The sequence below is a fragment of the Amblyomma americanum genome, chromosome 6 (genome assembly GCF_052857255.1).
Source record: "Amblyomma americanum isolate KBUSLIRL-KWMA chromosome 6, ASM5285725v1, whole genome shotgun sequence".
In the NCBI taxonomy this organism is placed as follows: domain Eukaryota; kingdom Metazoa; phylum Arthropoda; class Arachnida; order Ixodida; family Ixodidae; genus Amblyomma; species Amblyomma americanum.
This window is the reverse complement of record NC_135502.1, coordinates 4,208,042-4,233,596: the sequence shown is the minus strand read 5'-3', so window position 1 is coordinate 4,233,596 and position 25,555 is coordinate 4,208,042. Positions and strand designations below refer to the sequence as shown.

Sequence of the window (25,555 nt, the reverse complement as noted above, 5' to 3'; positions counted from 1 at the left end):
GGCTTGAAAATGCTGAATTTCTGAATAGCTATAGGCAGTAGGCCAGCCTACCATGTCACAAAAGGTTTTTCAATTTTCAAGGAAGTATAGACCGCTCAAAACCTTTGGGACTCTCGAACAGCAAACGTTGCACACACATGCAGCGCTGGAGCCGCTGTGGTGGTTCAGTGGTTATGGTTCTTGGCTGCTGACCCGAAAGACACGGGTTCGATCCCGGCCACGGTGGTCACATTCCACCTCCACCGAAATGCTAGAGGCCCGTGTACTGTGCGATGTCAGTGCATGGAGCCCGAAGTGGTCAAAATTATCCAGAGCTCTTCATTACGGTGTCCGTCATAGCCTGAGTCACTCTGGGACGTTAAACCCCATAAACCAAACCATATGCAGCACTGGGCCAGTCATGTGGAACAGCACTGCATTTCTCGCTGCATATTCTTTGGAATGGGCCCACCACCATGTGCTAGTAAATATGCTTTCCTTTCTTATTAGAGCAAGCATGCTGGCCACTGATAGCATATTTCAATGGTGCCTCCAGCTCAATGAGCCCACAACCTACAAGGTGAAAAATTGGGGGGGGGGGGGGGGGGGGGGCTTTTAAACGGACACACTGTTCGATACATAATCGTGTTTCATGGGTCATAGGCACATTAGAGCAGGAATCCATAAAAGGCAAGCTAAAGTATGTGCAAGGTATAACTGTCAGAGAAATGTCTTCATAGCAGCCTGTCCACATTGTCACTACTCACGTGGGAAATGCATAACATGTAGAGGAAGAGCTCATACCTATTAAAGGTAACTCAGGAGGGTTTCTCAAACTTTCTGAGTTGATTGTCACATCGCGTTCCATAAGTCTCCTCTCTCCACCACAACAAACAATTTCTCAAACTACCGAGTGCAGCTATTTTAAAACAGCGAAAACAGCGAACTGAAACCGAAGTTCAGTCTGTTGCTAGAGACGATGCTTCGCCTGACGCTACAATGATGCCACAAACACTGCTAGAAAAATGCCCATACGAGGGGGTACCCAAAAGAAACCGGACTAATTTTTTGGCGGGTGGAGCTTTTGTAGTATTGCGTTTTGCTGCTAGGAACGCATAGAATGAACTTTCCAGAGTCGGTAAGCTGAGTGCCGTCGCTGAAGAAGGTCAGACTAGTTTCGGCTACGCTTCTCTCCAGTGTTCAAGCGCTTGCCGGCTTTCTAAGCACAGAGCAACACAGTCGGGCATGAAACAGCGCGCCAAGCAAGCCATTGGTGCCGGCGCCGGGGGCACAACCTTTTGGAGCTCTGTCAAGTTCGTCAAGCCCGACAAGCCGTGATGCCATCAGCACGCACAGATCTTGGCACGCTGTCAAGATCTCGACCGTTGACGTTGCAGCAACTCAGGAACACGTTACAGAAAGCTAAGGCTAATGGTTAAAAAAAAACCTAAAAGGCAAAAGTTGGGGTGAGTACATAAGGTACATAAAATTTTGTCAGTGAAGCTGGGAGCAGGTACCATCAGTGAAGCTGGGAGCAGGTACCAAAGTGCAGGGAATGTTATGACGTCAAAAACACATTGCTGTCTGTAGAACAATTTGAACCTGGCTGTCAAACACGGTGTGAACGATCAGGAATGAGAGAAGAACGTACAGCATAAGTGTGATTGCAATATGGTACTTTTGAGAAATCCCCAAAGCAGCCCTGCTATTATGCCACATATAGAGCTGAAAATTTACAAATGCTACTATGTGCAGCAACTATCCAGTCGAGAACTCAAGAATAAAGCAGCAGATGCCCATCAAAGAACATCCTTCCACCAATGGCATCGACATATTGTCATGAGATGTATTAAAAATGACCCCCTTTATTCAAGGAAATTTTTGGTCCCCTTAGAGAATTATCAAGGGTTGTCTGCACAAACACTGATGGAACTCGATAGCAGAAAAATTGTAAACTCAGCAGAAACTGAATAGGGTTTATGGTTTACTGGGGTTTAATGTTCAAAAGCAACTAACGCTAGCTATGAGGGATGCCATAATGAAAAGCTCTGGAAATTTCAACCACCTGGGGTTCTTTAGCATGCACTGACATCACACACGGGCCTCAAGCATTTCGCCTCCATCGAAATGCGGCCACTGCGGCCGGGATCGAATCCACGTCTTTTGGGTCAGCAGCTACGCGCCACAAAACCACTAGGTCAAAAGGCACGGATCAGCTAGATACATAACCAGTAGAAGAACTGCAGATTGGGCTAGTTGGTGATACATAGTGGTGGTTCAACAGTGCAAAAAACACACACAGACCAAGTAGGAGATGAGACACACAAACCAGCGCTGGTTTGTGTGTCTCGTCTCCTACTTGGCCTGTGTGTGTTTTTTGCGCTGTTGAACCGCCACTATACATAACCACTTGCCTAAACTGCATGTGGACTGACCTTTCTGCGGAAGGTGTCACCTGGCCTCCGAAGGGTGTCTGCAATGCGCAGTGCGGGTGCCTTGCGCGGGTTGCTGCTGGGTGTGTGCACAGCGCAGCAGCGGATGAACACTGCCATCACCACGATGAGGGCGACGAGCATCAACAGCACAGCCCACCAGTTGAGCTGTATGCAAAGAAGAAAACAGTCTTTCCTGCCACTGCACTAGCGATTACAGGCACGCATGCATGCAGGACTTTGTGCATTCATGGCCACTTTAATCCTTGCACTGAGGTCACGAAAATCTTTCCTCTTCCTACTGGCACTTCCAGTTCTAGCAAGGAGGTGCAATGACGGGTTTAATACGTAATGGCTCGCTAGCTGGTTGTGCATACTTAAAGACTACAGCGCAGTAACAACATGGACAAGTCAAGAAAAGGACGCAAACACCGTGCTTGCATCCTTTTCTTGCTATTACGCTGTAGTCTTAAGCAATGAAAGGCTCGCATTGAAACAGTGCAACAGCATTCACACCAAAAAAGAAGAAAGGACACAACACAGCACTGATTAATAATTGACCAGTCAGGTCAGGCAGGTTAGTCAGTGCTGTGCTGCATCCCTTCTCATTTCTTTACCCACGCGCCGCTGCACTGTTTCACCGTCATGTCAGACCAACTTGCCTGACAGGCCCCTTAAGACTAACATGCGATGCTCCCAGTGCCATTGACTTCAGCGCCCTCCTTCATCATCCGCCAACCCCGTCTCCCTTCATGCATACACACACCAAGAGAGCGAAGTCGTGGCACTCGTGCATTCAAATTACTGCCAGCACCACTGACCGTGACCCACTGCTTTACAGTAAGCAGCGACTCCTTGTCAAAGAGGAGCCGCTTGAGGCGTGCCAGCGGCCCTTCAGCATCCACGTTGCGGCACTTCTGGAAGACATCACAGTAGCCATGGAAATTGTTGCATGGAGAGCCTGGCCGCAGCTTGATGCCACGGATCTCCTTCATGCGCTCGATCTCGTATGTGCTCTTGCATGACTCTGGTTTGCCTGCATTAGAGAAACGAATACCAGCTCAGCAAAGACGGGGAAAGGGCACACCAGCTACACATTAAATGCAACACATTTTACATAAAACACAACAGAGAAAGAACCTGTATATTTCACATGGTAAAGTTTTCTAATGAGCGACAGTCAAACTGTTGGCCTGACCATGTTTTGCACCTGCCCTGTATAACAATGTGCTCTCAGCGAAGTGGAAGCTATGAGTGCAAGTCAATGACTACCACAAATAAATGTTCTCAAGCGCTTGCAAGCCAACCACAGCTGTCTGGAAGTTGCCATTTTGCACTCGTAGCTTCCGCTCCACTGCCAACAAATTGCAAGATAGAGTACAGTCTTGCATTATATGAGACACCTGGAAGATGACATACAAAAGGGTAGCAAACACTGCAATTACTGAGTGCTGCAGCTTGTGCAAGGAGCAAGACTCTTAGCAACGAATGACCTAACAGAGTATACTGAGGGGCCAGTTGGTCAGACATATTATAAACGAAAACGTAGCATATGGACGGGACGTAGAAGGGTGAAGACAGGACGATTGCTACACTTACAACTGAAATGAATGAAATGCGACCCCCTACCTCTTTCAAACTGCACCATTGCCCCAATTGCGGGAATCAGTCCTACTTTTTATAGTATTTCTTAAAGGACCATAGACACTTAAATTTACCTGCATATTCTCATCTTTCAAATGATGCATTAGACATTATAATTAGGGGTGTGTGAATAGTCGATATTTAGAATACGAATTGAATATGTTTTGATATTCGGTTCATGTTCGTATTCGAGAAATTCTAAATATTCAAAAATTTTCTAATATTCCCCAGCGATCATACACTGCACACTGACTTTCATAAATTCAACCATGGCAAAACAACAATATCTGGCCAAATTATCCGATGACAAAGTTTCTTTCCTTACCGCAAAAAAAAAAAAAGAAACTGATATTGAGGCTTTTGAAATAAAAGTTATTTCTTACAAGAAGTGCTAAATGCACTGCGCTTTGTAATACAGAAAACTCTAGCTTACTGATTATACTTGCGAAGGAAAAATACGCTAGAGTTGTGCGTGCAAAACTTTTAGAAAATTAATTGGTTAAATATGCTGGTAACATAAAAAAAGAATACAAGCAAAAGAAAAATAAGCCTCACTGTGTCATTTAACGTCCCAAAGTGCCTCAGGCTATGAGGGACGCTGTAGTAGAAGGCTTCAGATAATTTCGACCACATCGGGTTCTTCAATGTGCAATGACATCGCACAGTACACAGGCGTCTGGCATTCTGCTTCTATCGAAACGAGACCACTGCGGCCGGGATCGAACCCACATCTTTTGGGCCAGCAGTTGAGCACCATAACTACTGAGCCACTGTAGCGGCTTGACCTCGCTGTTTAGTGGAGGCTGTGTAATATGATATATAAAGGTTTTTTTGGGAGCTGGACACATGACCTCCACATCTTGTGCGTGGTGCTTATGGAGGTCGTCGGTCCTCCTCTCACAGGTGGCAAGGTGGTGTTCTTGTCTTCTATTTTAGTAAAATTACCTACCTGAAATGATCACACAATTAATTTACTTCACTGACCATCACCAACACCACCCCCACCAAGAAAAAAAAAAGGTATCATTCCCATACACCAGTGGATCACAAATAGGGGCCCACGGAAACCTGGCGTGTACATGCGCGTTCACCCCGAACTGTGCCCACATCGAATTCAACAGCAGAGTGTGCTGCACACAGTACCTTTCACAGTGCTATGCAAGGTGGTGCTTGCCACCATATAATCAAAGGGGAAGACACTATCTTCATTGCCACTGCTGCTACTATGATGCCATATCGACCAATATTTAAGAGCTGTACCGCGCTTGACACATGCTGAGAAGCTTTCCTCTTGGTAATGTTGGCAATGTCAGTGTTGATGATCTTGTAACACTAGCTAGCATCTGGCGTGAGGCATGCAGCGTGTCATTCCAAAGTCGAAGTTACGACGGTACATAGATAGTTTCCTAAAGTTTGGGTCTGCGGAAACCGGGAGCAAGCCGCAATAATGCATTCTGTGCGGCAAAGCGCTTGCACATACCTCCCTCATACCAACCAAGCTGGCCCGCCACCTCCTCGACCTCTTCGAAGCTAAGAAACGGAAGCTAGAGTCCCCGACACTAGATAACCCAAGCAAGATTACATCAGCAGCAGTTTTATAACAGGGTGTCAATTAACCTTGCTTTATTCGTCGATCAGCAGTTCATCATAATCATCATCAGCCTGACTACACCCACTGCAGGGCAAAGGCCTCTCCCATGTCTCTCCAATTTACCCTGTCCTTTGCCAGCTGCATCCACCCCTTGCATACAAACTTCTTACTCTCACCCGCCCACCTAACCTTCTGCCGCCCCCTGCTACGCTTACTTCCTCATGGAATCCACTCCGTTACCCTTAAGGACCAGCTGTTATCTTGCTTTCGCATTACATGCCCTGCCCAAGCCCACTTCTAGATTTCGACTAGGACTTTATTACCACGCGTTTTTTTCCCTCGCCCACTCCGCCCGCTTCCGGTCTCTTAATGTTACACCTATCATTTTTCCTTCCATGGCTTGCTGCGTTGTCCTTAACATAAGCTGAACCCTTTTTGCTAGCCTCCACGTTTCTGCCCAGTGGGTGAGTACCGGTAAGATACAGCTGTTGTACGCTTTTTTCTTGAGGGATAGTGGTAAACTGCCATTCATGATCTGAGAGAACCTGCCATATGCGCTCCACCCCATTCTTTTTCTTCTAGTTACTTCTGTCTCATGGTCCGGATCAGCAGTCACTACCTGCTGCAAGGAAACGTATTCCTTTACCACTTCCAGCCCCTCGCTGCCGATTGTGAACTGCTGTTCCCTCGCTAAACTGTTGAACATTACTTCGGTTTTCTGCATGTTAATTTTTAGACCCAGTATTCTGCTCTGTCTGTCTAACTCATTGATCATGATTTGCAGTTCACCTCCTGAGTGACTCAGCAAGGCAATGTCATCAGCGAATCGCAGATTATTTAGGTATTCTCCATTTACTCTTATTCCCAACTGTTCCCAATTCATGCCTCGGGATACCTCCTGTAAACAGGCGGTGAATAGCATTGGCGAGATCGTGTCTCCTTGCCTGATGCCCCTCCTTATTGGAATTTTATTGCTGACTTTATGGAGGACTATGGCAGCTGTGCAGTTGCTACAGTGGTACCCCGATTATGCGTCCCCCGTTCATGCGACGGTTCGCATTTTATGATGAATTGGCGTGGGCCCGGCGAACCTCCCATAGGGATAATGCATTAAAAACCTTGACTATATGACGGAAAAATATGCATGCCCCACTCTGTATGACAGCTGGCGGGAAAAGTCCAGAATTAGGGACGCTGGCGGAGCACTTTATTGGCACATGTGACGTCAACCAAATTAGTTCCGGATCGAAATAAATATAGGAACGTACACACAACGATGCAACCGAGCGCATGACGGCCTGTAATGACGGTTCTGCCGCCGGCTTCGACTCCACGTGTGTGACCCACAGCTGTTGGTGCGATGCGGTTCACCTGGCCAGTTTTGCTGCACGCTTCGCTGATGAAAGCGTTAAGGAAACCAATAGTATGTTTATCCTGGCATTGTTATTGTACAGGCGGTAACAAAACTGAACATTTCTATGAGCACTGGCGGCTAGTTTGAAAGTGCATTCCACTGCGGCTTCAGTGAGAAGCTCGTTAGGCCTAGCGACGCTGAGAGAGCCAGGAGCGAGCGGCGCATTCGCGGCGCAGGTGATAATCGTGTTTTATTTTTTTCCTTCGTGATGCGAATTCCTAGAGCAGACACAGCTGCTTGCTGCCGCGGAGTGACAGTGGTCCTAGAGGAAGTCTGTACAGAAAGACATGTCGCTGGCATGGTCGTACTGTGCATTGCAAGACGTCTTTGGAGAGCCGAAGCGTCCAAATCATCGTTTTTGAGGAGCATGTGACGTTTACTTCACACACAGGGACGGGAGTGCACGTGCGCCTCGTCTAAAGCCGCCTCTGATGCCGAAAAGCCTGGCTGCACGCGGTCTCGGAACGAATTCTTGCAGAATGACGCTTTTACAACGCGAGGAGAAGGAGAAAACTTGGAAAGCCAGAATAGCAGTCGCACTTATTACGTGAATGCGTCAGCTGTGTGAGATTTTCGATTATAAGATGCCCAGATTATACGACAGTTTCAAGCGGTTCCCTGAAAGTCATATAATCGAGGTTCTACTGTATATATATCTTCCAGTATTTTGACATAAGGCTCTTCTGCACCCCAATTACGCAATGCCTGTATGACTGCTGAGGTTTCCACTGAGTCTAATGCTTTCTCGTAATTAATGAAGTCTATATATAGAGATTGGTTATATTCTGTGCATTTCTCTATCACCTGACTGATAGTGTGAATATGATCTATTGTGGAATATCCTTTACGAAAGCCTGCCTGATCATTTGGTTGATTAAAGTCTAAGGTTGCACTGACTCTATTAGCGATTACCTTAGTAAATATGTTGTAGGCAACGGATAGTAAGCTGATCGGTCTGTAATTTTTCAAGTCCTTGGTGTCTCGTTTGTTATGAATTAAGATAATGTTTGCATTCTTCCAAGCATCTGGTACGGTCGAGGTCATAAGGCATTGCGTATACAGGGTGGTTTTTCTAGCACGATGTCCTCTCCATGCATACGACAGTTACGCGCCTGCTAGTTTCCGCAGGGGTTGGGAGTAATGTATTGTTGGGTGACAAAGTGAGGGGCTTCTGTGAGGGGCTATAACGACACTCTTGAAATGCCAATTTACTTCTATCTTTTAAAAAAAAAAAATTATGATTCTACCTAGTGCTGTTCAAAAGTAGCTACAGGCTTAAAGGGGCTCTGAAAGGGGCTCTGATAAAGTTGCAGTATGGTTGGGATGTTAAAGCACGCCTCTTCACGAATCCTGTCCAGCAAGAAATTTTCTAATGCGCTTTTTAGAAGCAGAGTTATCTGTAGTCAAAATTTGAATTTAAGCGTCTTCACACTTTTCCCTCTCCTCTCGTCACTTTTTGCACGCTGGAAGGTAGGCGCTCCTCTGCCGACCCCACCTCCAGGGACGAAGCTTGGTGACCCGCCGGAGCTACGCGGCTAATTGCCCGCGGCCATGGTAGCTGCCTGACGTCTGAAAAAATCTAACCAGTAGCCACCTCTCAACATGTATACGTAGATGCGAGCGAAGGAGGAGGGTGCGAGCAAGAAAAAGTCGCTGGGAAGGGCTCGCCAACTTTCGCGCGTGATTGTGGATCCTCTGCTGCGTGTAGAAGTGTATTATTTGGCTCAGGTTTTCATGCAGTGATAAAGCGAGTTGATGTGCTTTCCTCGGAAGGTGTTTCAGAACCCCTTTAATTGTTACCTGGACCATGCTGAGAGAAAACAAAGAAAAAAGGCGAGCTATTACACATGCAAAAAAAAAGACTAAGGAAACGCTCAAGAAGCAGCTTCCTACCGGTGCGAAATATTTTAGCACTCTAGGTCTTTGCTTTCTTGTGTATATCGAAACTTGTTCATATAGGACTTGTAAAAGAAAATTTGTTCTCTTTTCTGTTATGTCAACATGGATAAAGTAACCCTCGGTAAAAATTTTCGCTTGAAGATTCGCCCGCTCATTTATTAGATATCAAGGCAAGCAATGAACAAGAATTATTGAAATCCACTAATAATTTTTCATGTTATGACCTGTTATCTGAATATCTTTGCTTTCGAAAAGCCAATTTTAGTGTATTTTTCCAGCTTTTCTTGCAATAACTGCCAGCGAATGCATTACAGACTCATCGTTCTAGTCCTAGTCACTCCACAACCAATAGGTAGACCTGCATAAACTGCAAAGCATTATGGTGTGCATTAATTTGTTTGCGAGTTAGCACTGTTGGTGTGCGAAGCAAATTTAGCATTTTCCAAAGGAAGAAGTTACGATTAATAAATTACAAAATATTTTATTGAAGCTGTATGCCCCACTAACGATATTAACATAGTATGCCTAACAAATGAAAACAGTAAAAAATTATATTTTATCAAATAAACATTTCGCTTTCAAGAGCGGTGTCATACCTTAAGGTTGCCCGAGTCAGGGATGAGATGATAATTCCCGATTTAAGTTGCTGAGGGACTTCGGAATCTCTGGGACAATATTTGCAGATGACAAAGAGACAGTCTGGCACATTTGAGCACCTTTAGATGCTTCCTAACCAGTTACTTCCCAGAGTCTCCTCCAGACAAATGGCTTTGGCCCCTTTCCAGACAGATATAACTTGCTTCACTAATGAAAGTGTTGATGCTGAAAATGAGCCAATGGAGAGCTTCTAGAAAATGCTGTAATTATTGCAGTTTCCCTATGAGGAGAGCTGAAATGCTTCCTCTGCTCTATGAAAGGCCGAGATTGTTACAGTTTTCAACAACATATGCATGTGAACATGCATTTTGAAAACCTGCCTACTTGAAAAGCAAGTGTCGCAACCGGCCGAATGTCAGTGCAGGCAGCTAAATTTAAGTGCAGCCATGCCACGAACTGAAGAGCTCGCAAAAGTGAAGTAAAAAGGGTCTCTGGATGTGCTATTCGTGCATGCCAATAAATCCAATTCATGTCTGTGAATATATGCATTATTTGCTGCAGCATCGCACACAATGTGTTGCTTGCGCAATCAATAAGCAGTGTCCTTTTCACGTTGCAAATACTTCCACCCTAAGTCGTGACATCACATGAGCTACCTCCCATCTCGGACCCCCGCTACTTGTGTCAGCCCACAAGGGGTGCCCAAAACACCAATGGTTGAGAACCACTCTATTACAGCACCCATGGTTACAGCTCCTCACCCACCCTGTTCTTGTCTGCTGATAACAGAATGCAACTTCTGCGTGTACACCAAGCAGGCTGAGTAAGCAATCTGTGCGATGCATGCATTGCAAGATGATGAGACAACCCACCTTTCTCCTGGCAGGCCACCTCGCACATCTTGTCAGGTGACGGGTTGGTGTCATCTGTCAGGGAGCACTCCTCCATGCCATATTTCTCGCAGATGGAGCCACTGCACTCGCCGCTCCAGCACACCTGGGTGCCGTTGTTGCACTCAGTCTTGTTCAGCTTGTGCTCGGGTGCTGGGCAGCTTGCCTGCTTCCCAGTGCAGCAGCAGTGGTCAAGGCACTTACCACATGTGCAAACTCCCCCCTTTCCAACACCTCTCCAACATGCCAATGCCATAGAACAGTTCAATGCCATAGTTCAACAGTTCAACAGTTCAATGCCATAGAACTGTGGAGCCTTCTGCTTTTAAAATTAAAGCTGAGTTGTTCTTACCATCGTTAAACCACTCACTTTGATCGTACATTTCCTAAATTGTTCACACAACTTATGCTGCTATTACTACTACTCTTCGCCTCAAGTTGTGTGCCTATTTTCTGGACTATAGTCCGCACCTGATGTATAGTCCACAAGGGTGAATTTTGGCCTAAAATAAATAGTGTCTGTTTAGACAGTCTGCATACAGTGCACAGTCCACAGGGACAAATTTCGGCTGAAAACAAGTTTTCAGACTTTCTGCTAACATTTCAAAGAAGCAGCCCAGATTTCCTTTAGATCCTTCAAGCAAGCAGCCCACATCCAAGCAGTTCTTTTATCGACAAACTTTTTTCTCTCCTGCTTGGCTCAACTAGACTGCTTGCGCACACTGCTCCATTATTGAGCTCGAATGCTGCAAGGAAGGCTCTTCATGAAGGAATACGTCGCATCTGGCATTATTCACTGAGGTTTTTTTGCATGTTCTCACAAAATCCTAATACTGAAAAGCAGCCACTCTGAGTACCACCAGCAGTATTAGCTGATTTTGCTATGTGATTTAGCAGGACAGAATGTTGCAGCTGCAGTCGGATTGGTTTTTTTTCTTCGACAGTCAAACTAGCCTTCTTCGGATATGACAAACGATCTTAAAAATTAAATCATGTATAGTCTGCAAGACACGAAATTCCAGCTTTTAAACATGTATAGTCCGAAAAATACCATAAATTGAAAACATTCATGCAATTTCCATTTCTTACTGTTTAAACAGTTCTTAGTTGTGTGTTAAGAATATTCTTTGCAACCATAATTCATCTACACCTTGTTAGTGGATTATGTAGGCATTATGTCTTCTGACCTTTTGTACCTTGTTTTCATCTAATAACTAATTGTTACAAAGGCATGATATCAGCAATTGTTTCTGTTTAGTAGCTTAATTAATGTACAAATGACAAGAAGTTCCACCAGAGGTTTTACAGTAAGACCTCGGTAATTCAAACTCTGGTTAATTTGGAATTCTGGAAAATTAGAAGAATTTCTTCATCTTCGTAATTTCCACTATAAACATGACTGAATAATTCAAAGCAGCTGCCTGCATCAGTCCAGTTAATTAGAAAATCCGGGGTGCTATGCGGGAGCGCCTGATTCAGATTTTGCCACAAACCAGCGAACTGACAGCCCCTCAGAGCCCCTCGGAGCCCGTCAGTGAAGTGCCAATGCTTGATATGCAAAGCACCCGACAGCATTTTTTGCTTTTGACCTTAGTTGGCTTCAGACCTACAATCATACACGGCAAAATTACTTTTGAAAAGCAACTAAATTACATTACAAATTACTGCTCTCAAAACGTAATTGCATTACATTACAAATACTGCCCAAAAGAAATGAAAATTACTTTTAAATTAGTTTTTAGTTTCAACGCATAAAAAGTTGTGGAATGGTCATAGCTCCTACAAAATTTTCAGATTTCTTTGCTTGCACGTGCCACTGAGCTTCAAGTGGGCATTAGGTATTTCGTCCCTCTTTGAAGAAAGGTAGCCCCAGTCTATTGAACAGCCGCTTTGCTGACGTAGACGAGATCACCTTAATGGAAAAATCTGGATGACTGCTCGAATCGCTCTTAGAAGTTCATCGTTCAGTGCATAATACAGTCCCAACGTTTTGATTTTGACGAATTTGTCGCCCGCGTAAGCAGCAGGAGTGCGTCGACTGCTTGTTCACACTCCCTGTCCTGGAAATGCACGGGGGTCCAGACAGGCTGCCAATTCTGCTGTTCAACTGACTCATTCTGGAAGCACGTTGGTGGACATAAATAGCATGTCACTGTGATGCTGTCGCCTATGTTGCCTTTGATTTAAATAGAGGGCTTCAAATATGGCCACAGAAGCCAGTTTTCCCAAAAACTCACAACCAAGTTTGTAAAGATATCAGTTGAGACTTCTTGTGCGCGCAGCAATGCGAAAATATATATGAAGCAGTCGAGACTGAAGTACTCCTTCAAGCACTCGTAGTACGTCTGTACGAAGGTTAATACAGCATATCATGGCCAAGTGGCTCTCCTAGTGGCCCTGCGGTGCATCTGTGTGTGTACTACCGCATACAGTGCTGCAAGATGCGCACCAGTCCTATAGACTCTCTACCTAGGCAGTGCTGATGCTCACACACACATTGCCTCTCGTCCGCATGTGCCGCTTCACTGGAGTGCTGGCTATTACTGGCCGCGTGTTTTTCTTGCTTAGTAGGCGCTGAACCCAGCAAACATGGGGCCAAAGCATGGCCGATAAAGGAGAAGCATGGACTCAATATTCAGCATAATTTTGCTAGTAATTCATTACTTTTGCTGTGAAATCACAGCTCCAAAGTAATTAATTATGTTACTAAATTATGAGCCCTGAAAAATACCATATATATACTCGCGTAATGAACCCATTTGCATAACGATGTCCCCCACCCCAAACCCTTTTGTCATCCATAATTTACCTTTTTTTTAGCCTTTCGCTTTCACACACGGTTCCTGAGTTTTCGCGCCGTCTGTAGCGCAAACCTTGGTAGCGCGCCTAGATGCTGCCCACAGATAACATCACCCCTAGTTTGTTTATCTTTTGACGAGAGCTCCTGCCAAGAGAGGGGGGGGGGGGGTGGGGGGGGGGTGGGGGCGTGGCACGTTGAGCGAACTTGGCAGAGCACGAAGACGTTGTGGACTCTTAGCTAAGGCTTGAACATATTCACATTAGACACTTGTAATTGTTGTGTTTTTTTTTTTCACCTCGAGTAAAAAACGCCCGTCTGAACTTCAGGGCCGGTGTTCAGCATGCTCGCGTTATCTCACCGCGATTCGCCAGCACTGTTGCCTACCAAAAAATTGTCGGATCCCGTCAAACTGAACGATGCTGAACACCCGCTGCAGGAACGCGTCTGACCACGTGAGGTACGATATGAAATTTCGAACCTTCCAAAAAAATCTGTTGAAACTTTTTTTCCTGCGTAATGAACCCTCCCCCAAACTAATGTCAACATTTGTGGAAAAAAAAGTGGGTTCATTACACAAGTATATATGGTAATTACATTACAAATTAGACAGAAAAGTAATTTAATTATTGCCATGTTTGGCTACAATGCAAAGTGTGGCAGCAGGACGAAGTGGGTGGGTGGGGGGGGCATGTGTCGACTTGTGTTTGGAGTCAACTGTACGCAGCAATATGCAGTAATCACAAAGTTCATCCACCCAATAAAGGTAGCATGTTATTGCAATGAAATTTTTTGCATGGGTCACATTTTCTATTTGCTATATTTGGTTAATTTGAAAACCTGGTTAATGAGATTTACTGTACTTTGGGACATATTTCTGCACATTATTCTTTAATATGCTGTACTATTTCAATACCATTAAAAACTTAACAGGTTACCATGCCACTGCACACATGCAATGTCTCTCTGTACAGGAGCAACTAAGACTGCACGTAAGGTTACAATGGAATTCTTGTGCTGGAGTGCTGAAGTCCTGGAAAGTGACATTTGCAATGACACGTGTAGCAAGCCTGCACTGTTCAGTTATACCTTACAGACATACACTACATGGTTTGCAATGCCATTGAGAAAAGGATATTCGCAATACGACAGCTTTGTGCAGTCGGACTCCAGCTTGCAGAGTTTTTCCTTGCTCTCAAAGTCGCACTTGTTGGTACAGCAGGGCCCCTGGCTAGGACTGCATCAAGGAGAGAGAAATTGAAAAACACAAATCTGCACTGGCCACAAGTCCAGATCACCATAAGAAGTTCATAATTTTACTGCTGAACATACAAAGGCAATCATATTGCTGGAAAAAACCTTGGTAATCTACTGATAAAGCTTCTAATTACAATGTTCCACATTTAATTAATTTATTTATTCACATTACCCCTAAAGGCCCTCCAGAAGAGGGTATTACATGGGGGAGGGGCGATACAGTCATTAATAAACGAGATAAATTTCAGCAAAAAGTGCAATACAAAAAAAGTTAAGACATAAGGCACAACAGAAAAAGGAAAAATGAACACAAACAAAAACAGCAAATTTTACACACTTCCGTCACAGCAAAGAAACTCTTGGAATTTTTAGAAGTCAGTTGCTGTGACGCTGACTGTTGGTAAACTGTTCCATTCAATGATAGTACGGGGAATGAATGAATTGGCATAAGACGATGAATGACACATTACGCATTTATTTAATTTACGTGTTTAATGAGCTTCAAAGAATCCTTGCATGCCAGCAAAATGGTTTTCAGGAAAAGAAATGGCACAGAAATCGTCTCACTTCTCAATGCATAGCTTAACTGTGCTGTGAGGGAAGGGAGGAAGGTGGGAGTGAAAGAAGAGAGAAATATGTGCCATAGTGGAGGGCTGCGGAATAATTTCGACCAAGTGGGGATCCTTAACTCTTTTGCTACTGCGCCATAGGCGAACGGGCGCATATGACTGATGTTTTGAAAAAGCCACTGAAATGAATTTTTGGCGCTTGTGGGCGCGCTGCGTCTTCTAGGCTGTTTCTATGGAACCAAGTTCATAATTGCAGCTTTTGTTTTCATTTTAGAATGTGAGGGGGCGCCGTGAAAAATGAAACTTTGAACGGCCATAACAGCGTCAGCCGGCAAACATGGCATCCCGCTTCGCGGTGCGCTCCTCGAAATCGAAATCCGACACCGAGAGCTTCAGCCGGTTTCGGTTCCGGTTTTTGCGACGAAATCAGCGGTGATAAATCAGAAAACGATGTACAAACATCGGATTTCGGTTCAGACAGAAAACTTCATCTCAGGGGCCTGGAACATGAGCGTGTAATCGCACTAAGTTTTGTTTTCGTTCGCTCTGTGTTTTCTGCGGTGCATTGGGTTTGTAACTGAGGAGAGTGGTTTGTTTTTGTGCTCAGGGCCTTCACAACGCATCGCCAACACAATTTGCCGTTCAAGGTTGCGTCGCGTTTTTCAACCGAGACGACAGCCAGGTGTCCATGTCGGCGCATCACTGCGGAGCGGTGTTCGGAGATTTGCTCGACCTCTCGACTTCTTCTTAATGTTCTTCACAGCAGAAGTGATGAAGACTGTATGAAAGCACTAATAGGTATGCTAGGATGAAGATTTTGAACAGGCAAACATATGCTCGGCGTGACAGCTCAAGGGAAGAGGTGAATCTGTTAGAGATGCTGAAGTTCTTTGGAATGAATCATCATACACATGAAAATTGCTGACCTGCCGCGACTATACCTCTACTGGAATACAGGAATCATCTTTTCTGGCCTTCAGCCATCAAATAACATTTGCCGAAATCGGTTTTTCATTTGCTTGTTTTTTTGCATGTAGTGGACCCGAAGGACTCAGTGGCAGCTGCATCTAATGGCAAGACATGGAAAGTGTCCTGGCTTTTGAACTACATCAATGAAAGTTCATCGATCCTGATGTTTCAGAGCTTACTCAAAATGCGAAATTTGGTCAGCTGGCTTTCAGGGAGCAGCTCATTCAACAAATCTCAGAGTATGGATGAGGTAGAAGTCTACATTCCCAATCCTCCCATAGAATTCATTCATCACCAACCGAAAAAAAAAAAAAAAATGGAGCAAAGGAACTGCAAGCTCTGCTATCAGAGAACAAAACATGAACAAAGATCAAACGTCATGTGCGGCACCTGTCAAGTCTACCTCCGATTCATATCTTCATGTGATTGCTTTTCAAAGTGGCGCCACAATCATGACCGCTGACTTGACTGGCCGTGGAAAGTGCAATAATTTTTCCTCAGAGCTGAAACTTGGAGGAATGACAGCTATAAACATGAGAAACAACTTGTATATTCCAGTTTTCCTCTAATCAAGTTCGCGCTTAGTGCAGACGGTAATTTTTGTTTTTTTATTTATACTTTTTCCATTTTTTTTGTCACATTTGACTAATAAACGTTCAAGTAATTCTGCACACACGACTCTGCTGTTTGTTATACAGAAGTAACTAATAAGCTACAATTTCATTTGTTGCAATATGCACTAGCTTTGTTACTTCTTGTGAAAAAAAAAATTCTTTCAGTACACTCCAAATTGTCCATATTTCCGCGGTAGTGAAAGAGTTAACATGCACTGACATCGCATAGCACACTGATATCGCACTGTATGCTGGCAAGTCGCTTCTACTCAATGCACTCTACTGCTTTTTCTGCTGCAACTACCATATCCGAACATATAATACTATCCGAATGCACATTAAATACTTGTCGCGTTTTCCTGCAAGGCTTTGAGAACTTAGAAATTCACTGAAGAATAAACACAGCACGGAAACATTTTAATGAGACACACTGAGATTACGCACATGCCATCACCGCCACCAGACAGGTCACGTCCACTGCATACAGACAGTGGCCACCCTATCCCAGCAAACTTCCAAATCTCACCTTCCGATCAAGACATTTTTGAATCCTGGGAACGCAATCTGTTACCCCACATAGCACATCCCACCCTAGTTCGCTTCCCCATGTTTATTTTCTAACCCATGCTTCTCTCTGCACTCTCTGGTACCTTCAGCTGCTTGCTTCAGAGCACCCTGGAACCCTTTTCACATTCGGCTGGTCAAAATCAGGTGCACCGACAACATTCAGCTGGCACCTCTCATTTACAGCGCCTCGAGGTGCTCCGTCTTTCTCCTCAGAGCAGCTGAGGCATTCTGATTCATGTGGTTAATACCCACCAATCCCAGTTGCCGGTGGTGGGCAGCGAAGTGGCTGTGTAACAAGTGTTTTGACGTTCTTGAACACAAGTTCTGCGCAACCTTCAATTCAACGAAGTATATCAGTACCAGCTGGAGTCTCAGAATATTCCTTCCCTGTGCATAGTAGCAGTGATGACCCCATTAATGCCGGTGACTGCACCAGCAGCGTTCGCAAGTATGAAAAAGGCCTAGTACAAGGGGCCCTCTGCGGTGTCTTTGCACCTCCGTTTTTGATAAGATATTTTTGCGGCTCTGTTCTTGTGTCAGTGAAAATGTAGTTTAGGTGTTCATTACAGTGTACTGTAAAAAAAAACCTAAATGCCCAGAGCAACAGTGTATTTTCTTGTGGCTTGTAGTGGCAGTGTCAACTGGCAAATTTAACTGTGATGACCATGCTGACTAAGCTGAAAAGTCATGTTAAGAAATACCGGTGCCAGAAAGTGCTCTGAGCATGGAGTATGAATGTGCTTTGATGGAAAGGTAGACTGCCGAATAAATGAAATGCATGAAATGGTGCTACCAGTTGGTACCAAGTGCACATTTTCTTTTTCGTGCGACTGGTCTCAGAGCAGCTCGGATATTCAGTTTGGCGGCACCTCCTCAGACTCAAAGCTCACCCGAATCTGCGTGTCCTGGGTCAGAGGACCGAAGTGGCCAGTCGAAAATACCATTGATAATATCCTTGTTGTTTATCTTTCCATACTTGTGCAGTCCTTAATTTGTACTGAACCTTCTCATCACCTTCCAAGTTCCAGCCCCAATAAGCAAGTACTGGCTGCATACAACAATCGCATACCTTTCTTTTGAGAGGCATCAATAAAGTTCCATTTATAGCCTAAGAATTCCTACAAAATGCACTTTTAACTGATGCTTACTCGCTCAATTATTTCTTTTTCATGGTCCCCGTATGCGGTCATCACTTGGCCTAGATAGATGTTTCTTAAGACATCCAGTACTTCACTACTTATATTAAACTTGTTTCTTCCCAGAATACAGAACATTACCTTAGCTTCCTTCATACTGTCATTTAGTAGTGATGACAGTCCAGAAGTCAGGAAAATGACGAAAAGGACTTCACTGGGCTGGCCTGCTCCCACAAAAAAAATTCTAAGTTCTAATAAAACAACACGCCTTACAGCACAATTTGAGTGCAACTCTGTAGGTGCTTTGATTTTGCACTATTTTGAGGTAAAGAATCTGAGAAATTCCTGAATGTACGTACAGTTACAAAGCACTATTTTCCGCATGCACTCTTTCAAGTAACACTCCTCTCCCAGTCTTTGAAATCCATGACGGCGGCTTTGTGGTCGGAGAAATGGATGGAGATATGTTCAACCTGCTGCACCAATGCCTGGCTCGTAAGCAGATGGTTTATACTAGGAAGACAACGTGAGTGGCATGGCCAACACGGACAAGCTATCGGATACAGCACATTTCACAGCCCAGCAGCGCGCGGGTGCCCATGCCACAGCAGACAAACCTCCCTTCCACTAGCCACCCTACCTCCGAACATGCAGCGGTGATGTACAACGGTGCGCACCACTCTGGCACCACCTATGGGCGAGCGGCAGTACTTTCGTTCGCTTGGCACAACCAGTCTCGAGGGGAGTGCGAGCGTGCTCCCTTCGCATCTTGTTACACTGATGGCGATGGCGATGCGGCTCAACCAACGAACGGGCACTTAAGAGCTGTGCTCTAAAAAAAGCTGAATGACTCGGCGAAGGCATAGCAACAAGCGTGCTTAGAGGTCGTCGAACAGAAAACCTGCAATTCTTGGCTGTGCTCAATTTAAAGCTGGCAAGAAACCTTCGAGATAGGGAATCAAAAGCAAATACAACAATCTGGAAAAATGTGGAAGCAGTTGTGCATGGCCGCGATAAATTGAGATACCGTAATTTCGCAATTGTAAGTCGACCTATTTTTCAAAATTAGAAAATCTGAAGTGGGGGAGGGTGTCAACTTAAAATCGAAACCAAAGCATTGCACCATAAATAAAGGCGAGACAAACGCGATATCCGGCATGCTACAGCGTGGTTACATTTTTGCTGCACGGCTCCGTCGCATCCCTCTCCGTGGTGGCCTTGAGCAGCTGCTATTTCAACGCGCAAAACCAGCATCCCAACCCCCGAGCGCAGCGGCGGATGGTGGCCGTCGATAAGCAGCAAACCGGCACCAGCCCACTCCCCACACGTGGCCGCAGATTGCGGTTGCTGATAAACGGCGGTGGCCCAATAACGCATTCATGTTCTACTCTTAATAGGCGTCGTCCAAGTTTTTTTGTTGTTGTTTACTTTCAACCACGCACTTGGCGCTCAAGGGAGCATCGATAGTTGATGGAAGGGCCGCTGTTCCGATCGAGGCGGCACTGCCACTCAGAACCGTAGAGGCGCCGGGGAGTGTCGGTAGCAGACGGAAGAGCCGATGCCGCTCACGCGTAGTTTACCTATGGCTCTGACACAATTTACTGGCGGCCGCATTTCACAAGCTTTTAATGTAGTGCTTCATCATTCGTCATTTGCGCTCCGGGTCCGGTAAGCGACCCCGCTCGTTCAAGGCTGCATTCAAGATGGCTGCCATTCTTTACGCTGAAGAAACGAACAACTGCACGCCGGGCCGCAAGTTCAACATTCGCAACAGGCGATACATGTGTGGCAGCTGCAGTGAGGAAAAATTTTCAGCTCCTCCAAGCGATGTCGTGATGTAGCTTTTTGCGAAGTGCGGGATTTCGGTGCACAGCAATGTTAGAATGACCAGCTGTGGGACCATAGCACCGATCACGCCGGCAGCACTAGTGAGAACGATGGCGCAAGTGTGGACGAGCAGTCCAGTGACTAGTATATTTTCGTTTTGGACTGTGCCCACGGGCGTGCCCTTGTGCGAGAGGCGATTGCATCTGGTGATAAGCGGAGACTGCAGGATACTGCCATCGCGTTCTATTATTAAAGACCAAGCTTAAATGACCTCCAAGTTTTTTGTTTGTTTTTTTTTCAGAAATGTGATGTGGGGGCGTCGACTTACATTAGAGTCAACTTACAATCGTGTAAATACGGTAAGTCTGGTCGCATCTCTCACTCGTCACAAAAAAAAAAAAATGACACAGACGCGTGCTGACGGCTTTGAGTGTGAATGAACAAACAGTACAAAGATTCATGACAATATCAATTCTTTAGCCTAGTGATCTTAGTATGTTTGGGCATTCGATGATGTGGTAATAACTCCTGCAATTTACTTTGCAAGACAATGTCACCAGCAGAATGGATGTTGCTAAGGCATTCAGAGTTAACTCTTACACCAAGCAGGGGTGGATTAAGGGTGACCTTTGGAGGGGGCAGTTGCGCGAGGAAATACATTTGCACAATGTAATTCTGGGACTTCCTGCATCGAATTTCTTTTTTTATGATTTTCCCCACAAAATTTATCGTGTTACACCAGAGAGGAGGGAGTACTGAGAACCTGTAATCCTGGCTGTTATTCCAAACACATATTAAATGTAGCCACAGGCAGTGGAGATTGGGTGAGGCACAAGAGGTACGATGGGACACCGAGAATAACGGTAAAACTTGATTGTCTGGCTATTTGTAGCTCTGTTGATGTTCATTTGACAGCAAAAGATGCACTTACAGCTTGGAAAACAGGAGCTAACATGAAATACTTTTCTCACCACTTGATTCGAACCCATGGAACTGGTGACGATGTCGAGAAAGTTAATAGAATCTGTGCTCGATAGCTGCAAGTGGATGGTGGTGTGGAACAAAAAAGTGAACACAGAAGTACCTCGCATCACCATGGCTTGCTCGCAAAAAAAACTGGCAGACACACCTCACTGAGGCTCCAGTTTAAAAGTGGCCTCTTTGTTGTTAGAATGTAGTAACTAATCAATGCAGGCCAACTTAACTTGTCCTCAGCATCAGACTATATGGCAAATACCTGCAGATGGCCCTGGGCTTGCGTGTGCAGCCTTTGCCCTGGTGCTCGCGAGGGTAACAGCAGTCCTCCATGCATTCCTGCTCCTCATAGCCGCAGTCGCACTCTTCGTCCCCTTCCACAATCTTGTTGCCACAGAAGGGGCCCTCGTCCTCTGCAAGAGTGGAACGGGCACATCAGAAGGCACTCCCTTCAATGCCCTTCACTGCGCTTAACCCTTTGCGGTCCCTAACTTTTACCCGCTTCGCGGCAGTTCCGGTTCGAAACTATTTTGCCCATTCTTTGCGCTGCAGAAAAAACAAACACTGTGCAAGAACATTTCCGGGAATGTTTATTTTTGAGGTTTCTCTTCCTGCCGAAAACCGTTAACAGTATTTTGGCAGGGTGTGGTATCGCTCGAAGTATTCCTCAGGGTGCAGGCCGGGATTCTGACGCATGTTTGGCAGAAAAACACTGTTTCCTTCCGGCCCTCCTCGGTTTTGCGGTCACTGCAAACTGAGCAATCTTTGCTGCTTGAGCCTGTGAGCTTGTAGATGAAGTGAGACCTGCCATCTAGCTTTTTCTCGCCGTCCAAATGAGCAGATGGGCCCCGTTTTTTTAGTGCAGGCCCTCGCATCACCGACCACCTGTTTGATGAGGTTGCGGCAGTACTGGAGGTGTCACTGCTCCTTTAGGCCCTCTCTGAGCTGCTGCAGTTTTATCAAGATGAAGCTATTTACAATGGACACTTCCAGAAGCCAGAAAAACAGCTTCCTCCACCATTTCATGCCCTTGCACGTAAAAGCATTGCCAGCACAATAGTGGTCAGCCCTGTTGACTGCACCCATGTTGTCTGTGTAGTCACAGATCAGCACAGGCTTTTCCAGAGTGGCTTTCTTGCCTCCTGCTTTCACCCGCGTCTTTTCTTTCACTGACACATTGTAGGCCGAACTAAGCATTGTTACTTCACGTTTGTCCTGCCAGGCAAGCGCCATGCAAGAGTCTTCTTGCCGGTAAGCTGCCACTTTGCCTTTTTTTTTTTTCAGTTTGTTCTTCAGCTGCGGCGGCATTTTCTTCCTGCTAGTCATTAGAGTGCCTGTTAACAGTACGCTCTTCTGAATTAATTCTTCTGCAAGAAGTGGGGAAGTGTAAAATCTGTCGGCATAAAGGTGGTAGCCACTGCCCGGCGTAGCTTGTTACAATTTCTCCACCAGGTGCAGCACAATACTGCATGTGAAGGGGAGCTCCAGATGGCAGACGTTGTCAGTTGTCATGCTGCAGTAATAAGGCTCAATTGTAGAGATGTAGCCTGTATGGCAATCGCCAAGCATATAAACACACATACCCCATTTCGTCGGCTTCTGTGGGTTATAACACTTGGATGAAATTCACCCTTTGAAGCCGACGATGCTTTTGTCGATACAAATTTTCGGCCCGGCGCTGAAATGCTCTCAGCATTTAGCATCAATATAGCGCACAACATCTCTCACCTTGCTGCGGAAAGTTGGTCGGTCGGACGAGGCATCTGCATCTTCGTTCTTTCTTGTGGTGTGCATTGTTTGGCACAATTTTTGTAGCTATAGCTAGATTATGGTAGCATTTCAAGCCTAAAGCGTGGCTGCGCCGCCACGCTGTCACGTGGTTGGTCACGTGACCAAGTTCCACTCGGCCAGCTGTAGCTATCACGTCACTCCAGGTTTAACCAGAGCTAAACCACCGCCATTTTTTTTTTCTCCAATTCAAGTATGCACCAACTAGCCCCAAAAGAGGTGTTAATGCACTTGGAGAAACGTGGAGCATCCAAAAAATCTGAAGAAACCCCTTTCGTTTGAAAATATGCGGGGAAAAAATGCATATTTTTGGGCAGGTCCTAGCTGAAGAACTCCTTGAAATACGGGCTTTGGATTTAGTGCCATGCTCATTATTCCACCTAAAAAGGCCTTGAACTCTTCTATGGACACGTCTTCTCAATCCTTCCAAATTGAGTGCTCTGGAATAATTCCGGCAGTCAAGATTTTCTCACGTGCATAGCAGTTTGTCTAGCACACAATTTCCTCAATCAGTTTGTCTGTAAAGAACAGTTGAAAGTAGTCAAACTCGCAAGTTAGGTTGAACGTGCCTACTTGAGGACCTGGGTTCGAGATGGTGAATGGAATGGGTATGAAGTCCGGACAATTTTTCGTGTAGGCTCGCCAGATTGTTGCACGTGGTCTTGCCAGCGCAGTCGTCGTCATCGCTGCTGCCACTTGAATCCATGGATTCGCTGTCGTCGTCCTCTGACCAGGGCACATAGTTTTCTTCTTCATTTAAATCACCGTCACTTTCACTGACAGCTTAGCAATTTTTGCCGTAGAATGCACTCAGTGAGAACGCGCTGTGCTGTCAGCGGCGTGTAAACAGAACCATAGAACGCTCGGACACTTGCTTCTGCCAAAGCTCGAAAGCACTTACGTGCTGCCCTCTAGTTTAGCAATTTACAAACATATAAAAAAACTAGTTCAGTATTTGTCTAAGAGATGGCGCGTCCTGTGTAACAAGCCAACGCGCGCAATTCAACCATGGTAAAACTTGCTGAGCCATGCCTGACAGCGGACTGCTACGGCCGAGTAGCTCTGCCGGGCGGGGCCCGACTAAGAGCCACAGAGGGTTATTTATTTATTTATTTATTTATTTGTACATACTATCAGTCCAGCTGGACTAAGATAGGAGTGGGTACGACATCAAAATTTATAAACGCAGGCCAGTACGATAAAACAGCCAGTACAGTCAAACACAGTTCATAAAATACAGTCAATGTGATGTACAAATTATGTGCACTCCTGCGTTAAATATTTGCACATGAGGGTAGCAAATTGCTCTCGGGATTGGGCATTCACAATGTGGTTAGGAAGGCTGTTTCCAATCGGACGATGTGGCAGGAAAAAAAAAGAGTATTTAAAACAGTCTTTAAAAAATTTTTCTACCTGGACGTGTTTATTATGTTTATTACGAGTGATGCGTGTCTTTGCTTCGTTAATGTATTCTTCTTTCTTAACCAAGACTAAACCATTTATTACACAATAAAGCAGAGTTAGTCGTTTTTCTTTTCGTCTGTGGGAAAGAAGAGGCACATCTGCTTGGGCATAAAGAGGGGTCACTGAATCCAATCGTCGATACCGGGAGAAAATGAAGCGTAGCGCCCGTCTCTGTATCTGCTCAAGCTTAGAGACAGACTTTTTGTGATATGGGTCCCATATTTTGCGTGCGTAATCAAGTAAAGGCCGTACAAGCATCTTGTACGCTCTCAGTTTTGTGTCCGTAGAAGCCTGTTTTAGGACGCGCCTAATGTAGCCTAATCGCTTGTTTCCCTTCGAGACAATGTTGTCAATATGTTTTGCCCAGCTAAGATTTGAGGTGCCACACATTTGAGATGCCACACAACTATAGAAGAGGCACAGAAGTGTGCTTTGGTATGGTACGTGGAGTTTAACAGCCTGAAACTGTACAGAGGCTATGACAGATGTCACAGCAGAGGGGCTGCGTTTGGGGCACAGCAGTGGAGAGGTTGGGATAGATTTTGACCACCTGAGGCTCATTAACCTCCATTGGCATTGCCCAGCGAATGATAGCATTCCCATTTTGCCCCCATCAAAACTGCCAAGGTTTGGACAAAAACATTTTGCTGCACCCTTTCTGGTACCTTCGCCCACCCCATGGCTTCAATAGCCATGCACTGATCTTGTCAAGTGACAGCCTGTTCTAGGCCAGAGTATGAGAAGATAAAGCAGCTCTTCCACAGTGGGTCACAGAGAAGCCAGTTACCCTGGAAGCAGTTCTCCTTCTGCTCCCCGCGCAAGATTGCCGACAGCACGGCCGAGATGTTGCGGATGCTGCAGGGCGAGAAGCGCTGGTTGTTGGCCTGGTGGCCCTGGGTGGCACTGGCGTACATTATATAGTTGCCAAAAGTTCCTCCTGGCACGCACTCTGGTGGGTAGTCGTGCTGCGCAGAACATGGGACAGCTGTGATCACCTAGCTTGTGGTGCACATTTCCAAGAACAGTTACACTGAGGTGGCCAAGGAGGGTAATTTGGAAAGGCCAGCACACACAAATAGTTCTTTGCTTAGCATGTTTTCAAAAGAAGATTCAATGCAATCACACCAAACACTACAGCAAAACTAA

At 45.4% G+C, this 25,555-nt stretch overlaps 1 protein-coding gene across 2 annotated transcripts in view; it reads right to left on the bottom strand.

Moving 5' to 3' along the window:
- Positions 1-25,555, bottom strand: part of kuz (zinc-dependent metalloprotease kuz) — a 67,522-nt gene that overhangs the window by 6,644 nt on the left and 35,323 nt on the right. For both annotated transcript variants that reach the window (XM_077668297.1, XM_077668298.1), the window contains exons 8-13: positions 25,197-25,374; positions 21,420-21,570; positions 14,382-14,480; positions 10,429-10,622; positions 3,233-3,447; positions 2,415-2,579 (exon numbers count right to left, since the gene is read on the bottom strand). In XM_077668297.1, coding sequence (XP_077524423.1) covers positions 2,415-2,579; positions 3,233-3,447; positions 10,429-10,622; positions 14,382-14,480; positions 21,420-21,570; positions 25,197-25,374 — 1,002 coding nt within the window. The remainder of the gene's footprint in view (positions 1-2,414; positions 2,580-3,232; positions 3,448-10,428; positions 10,623-14,381; positions 14,481-21,419; positions 21,571-25,196; positions 25,375-25,555) is intronic.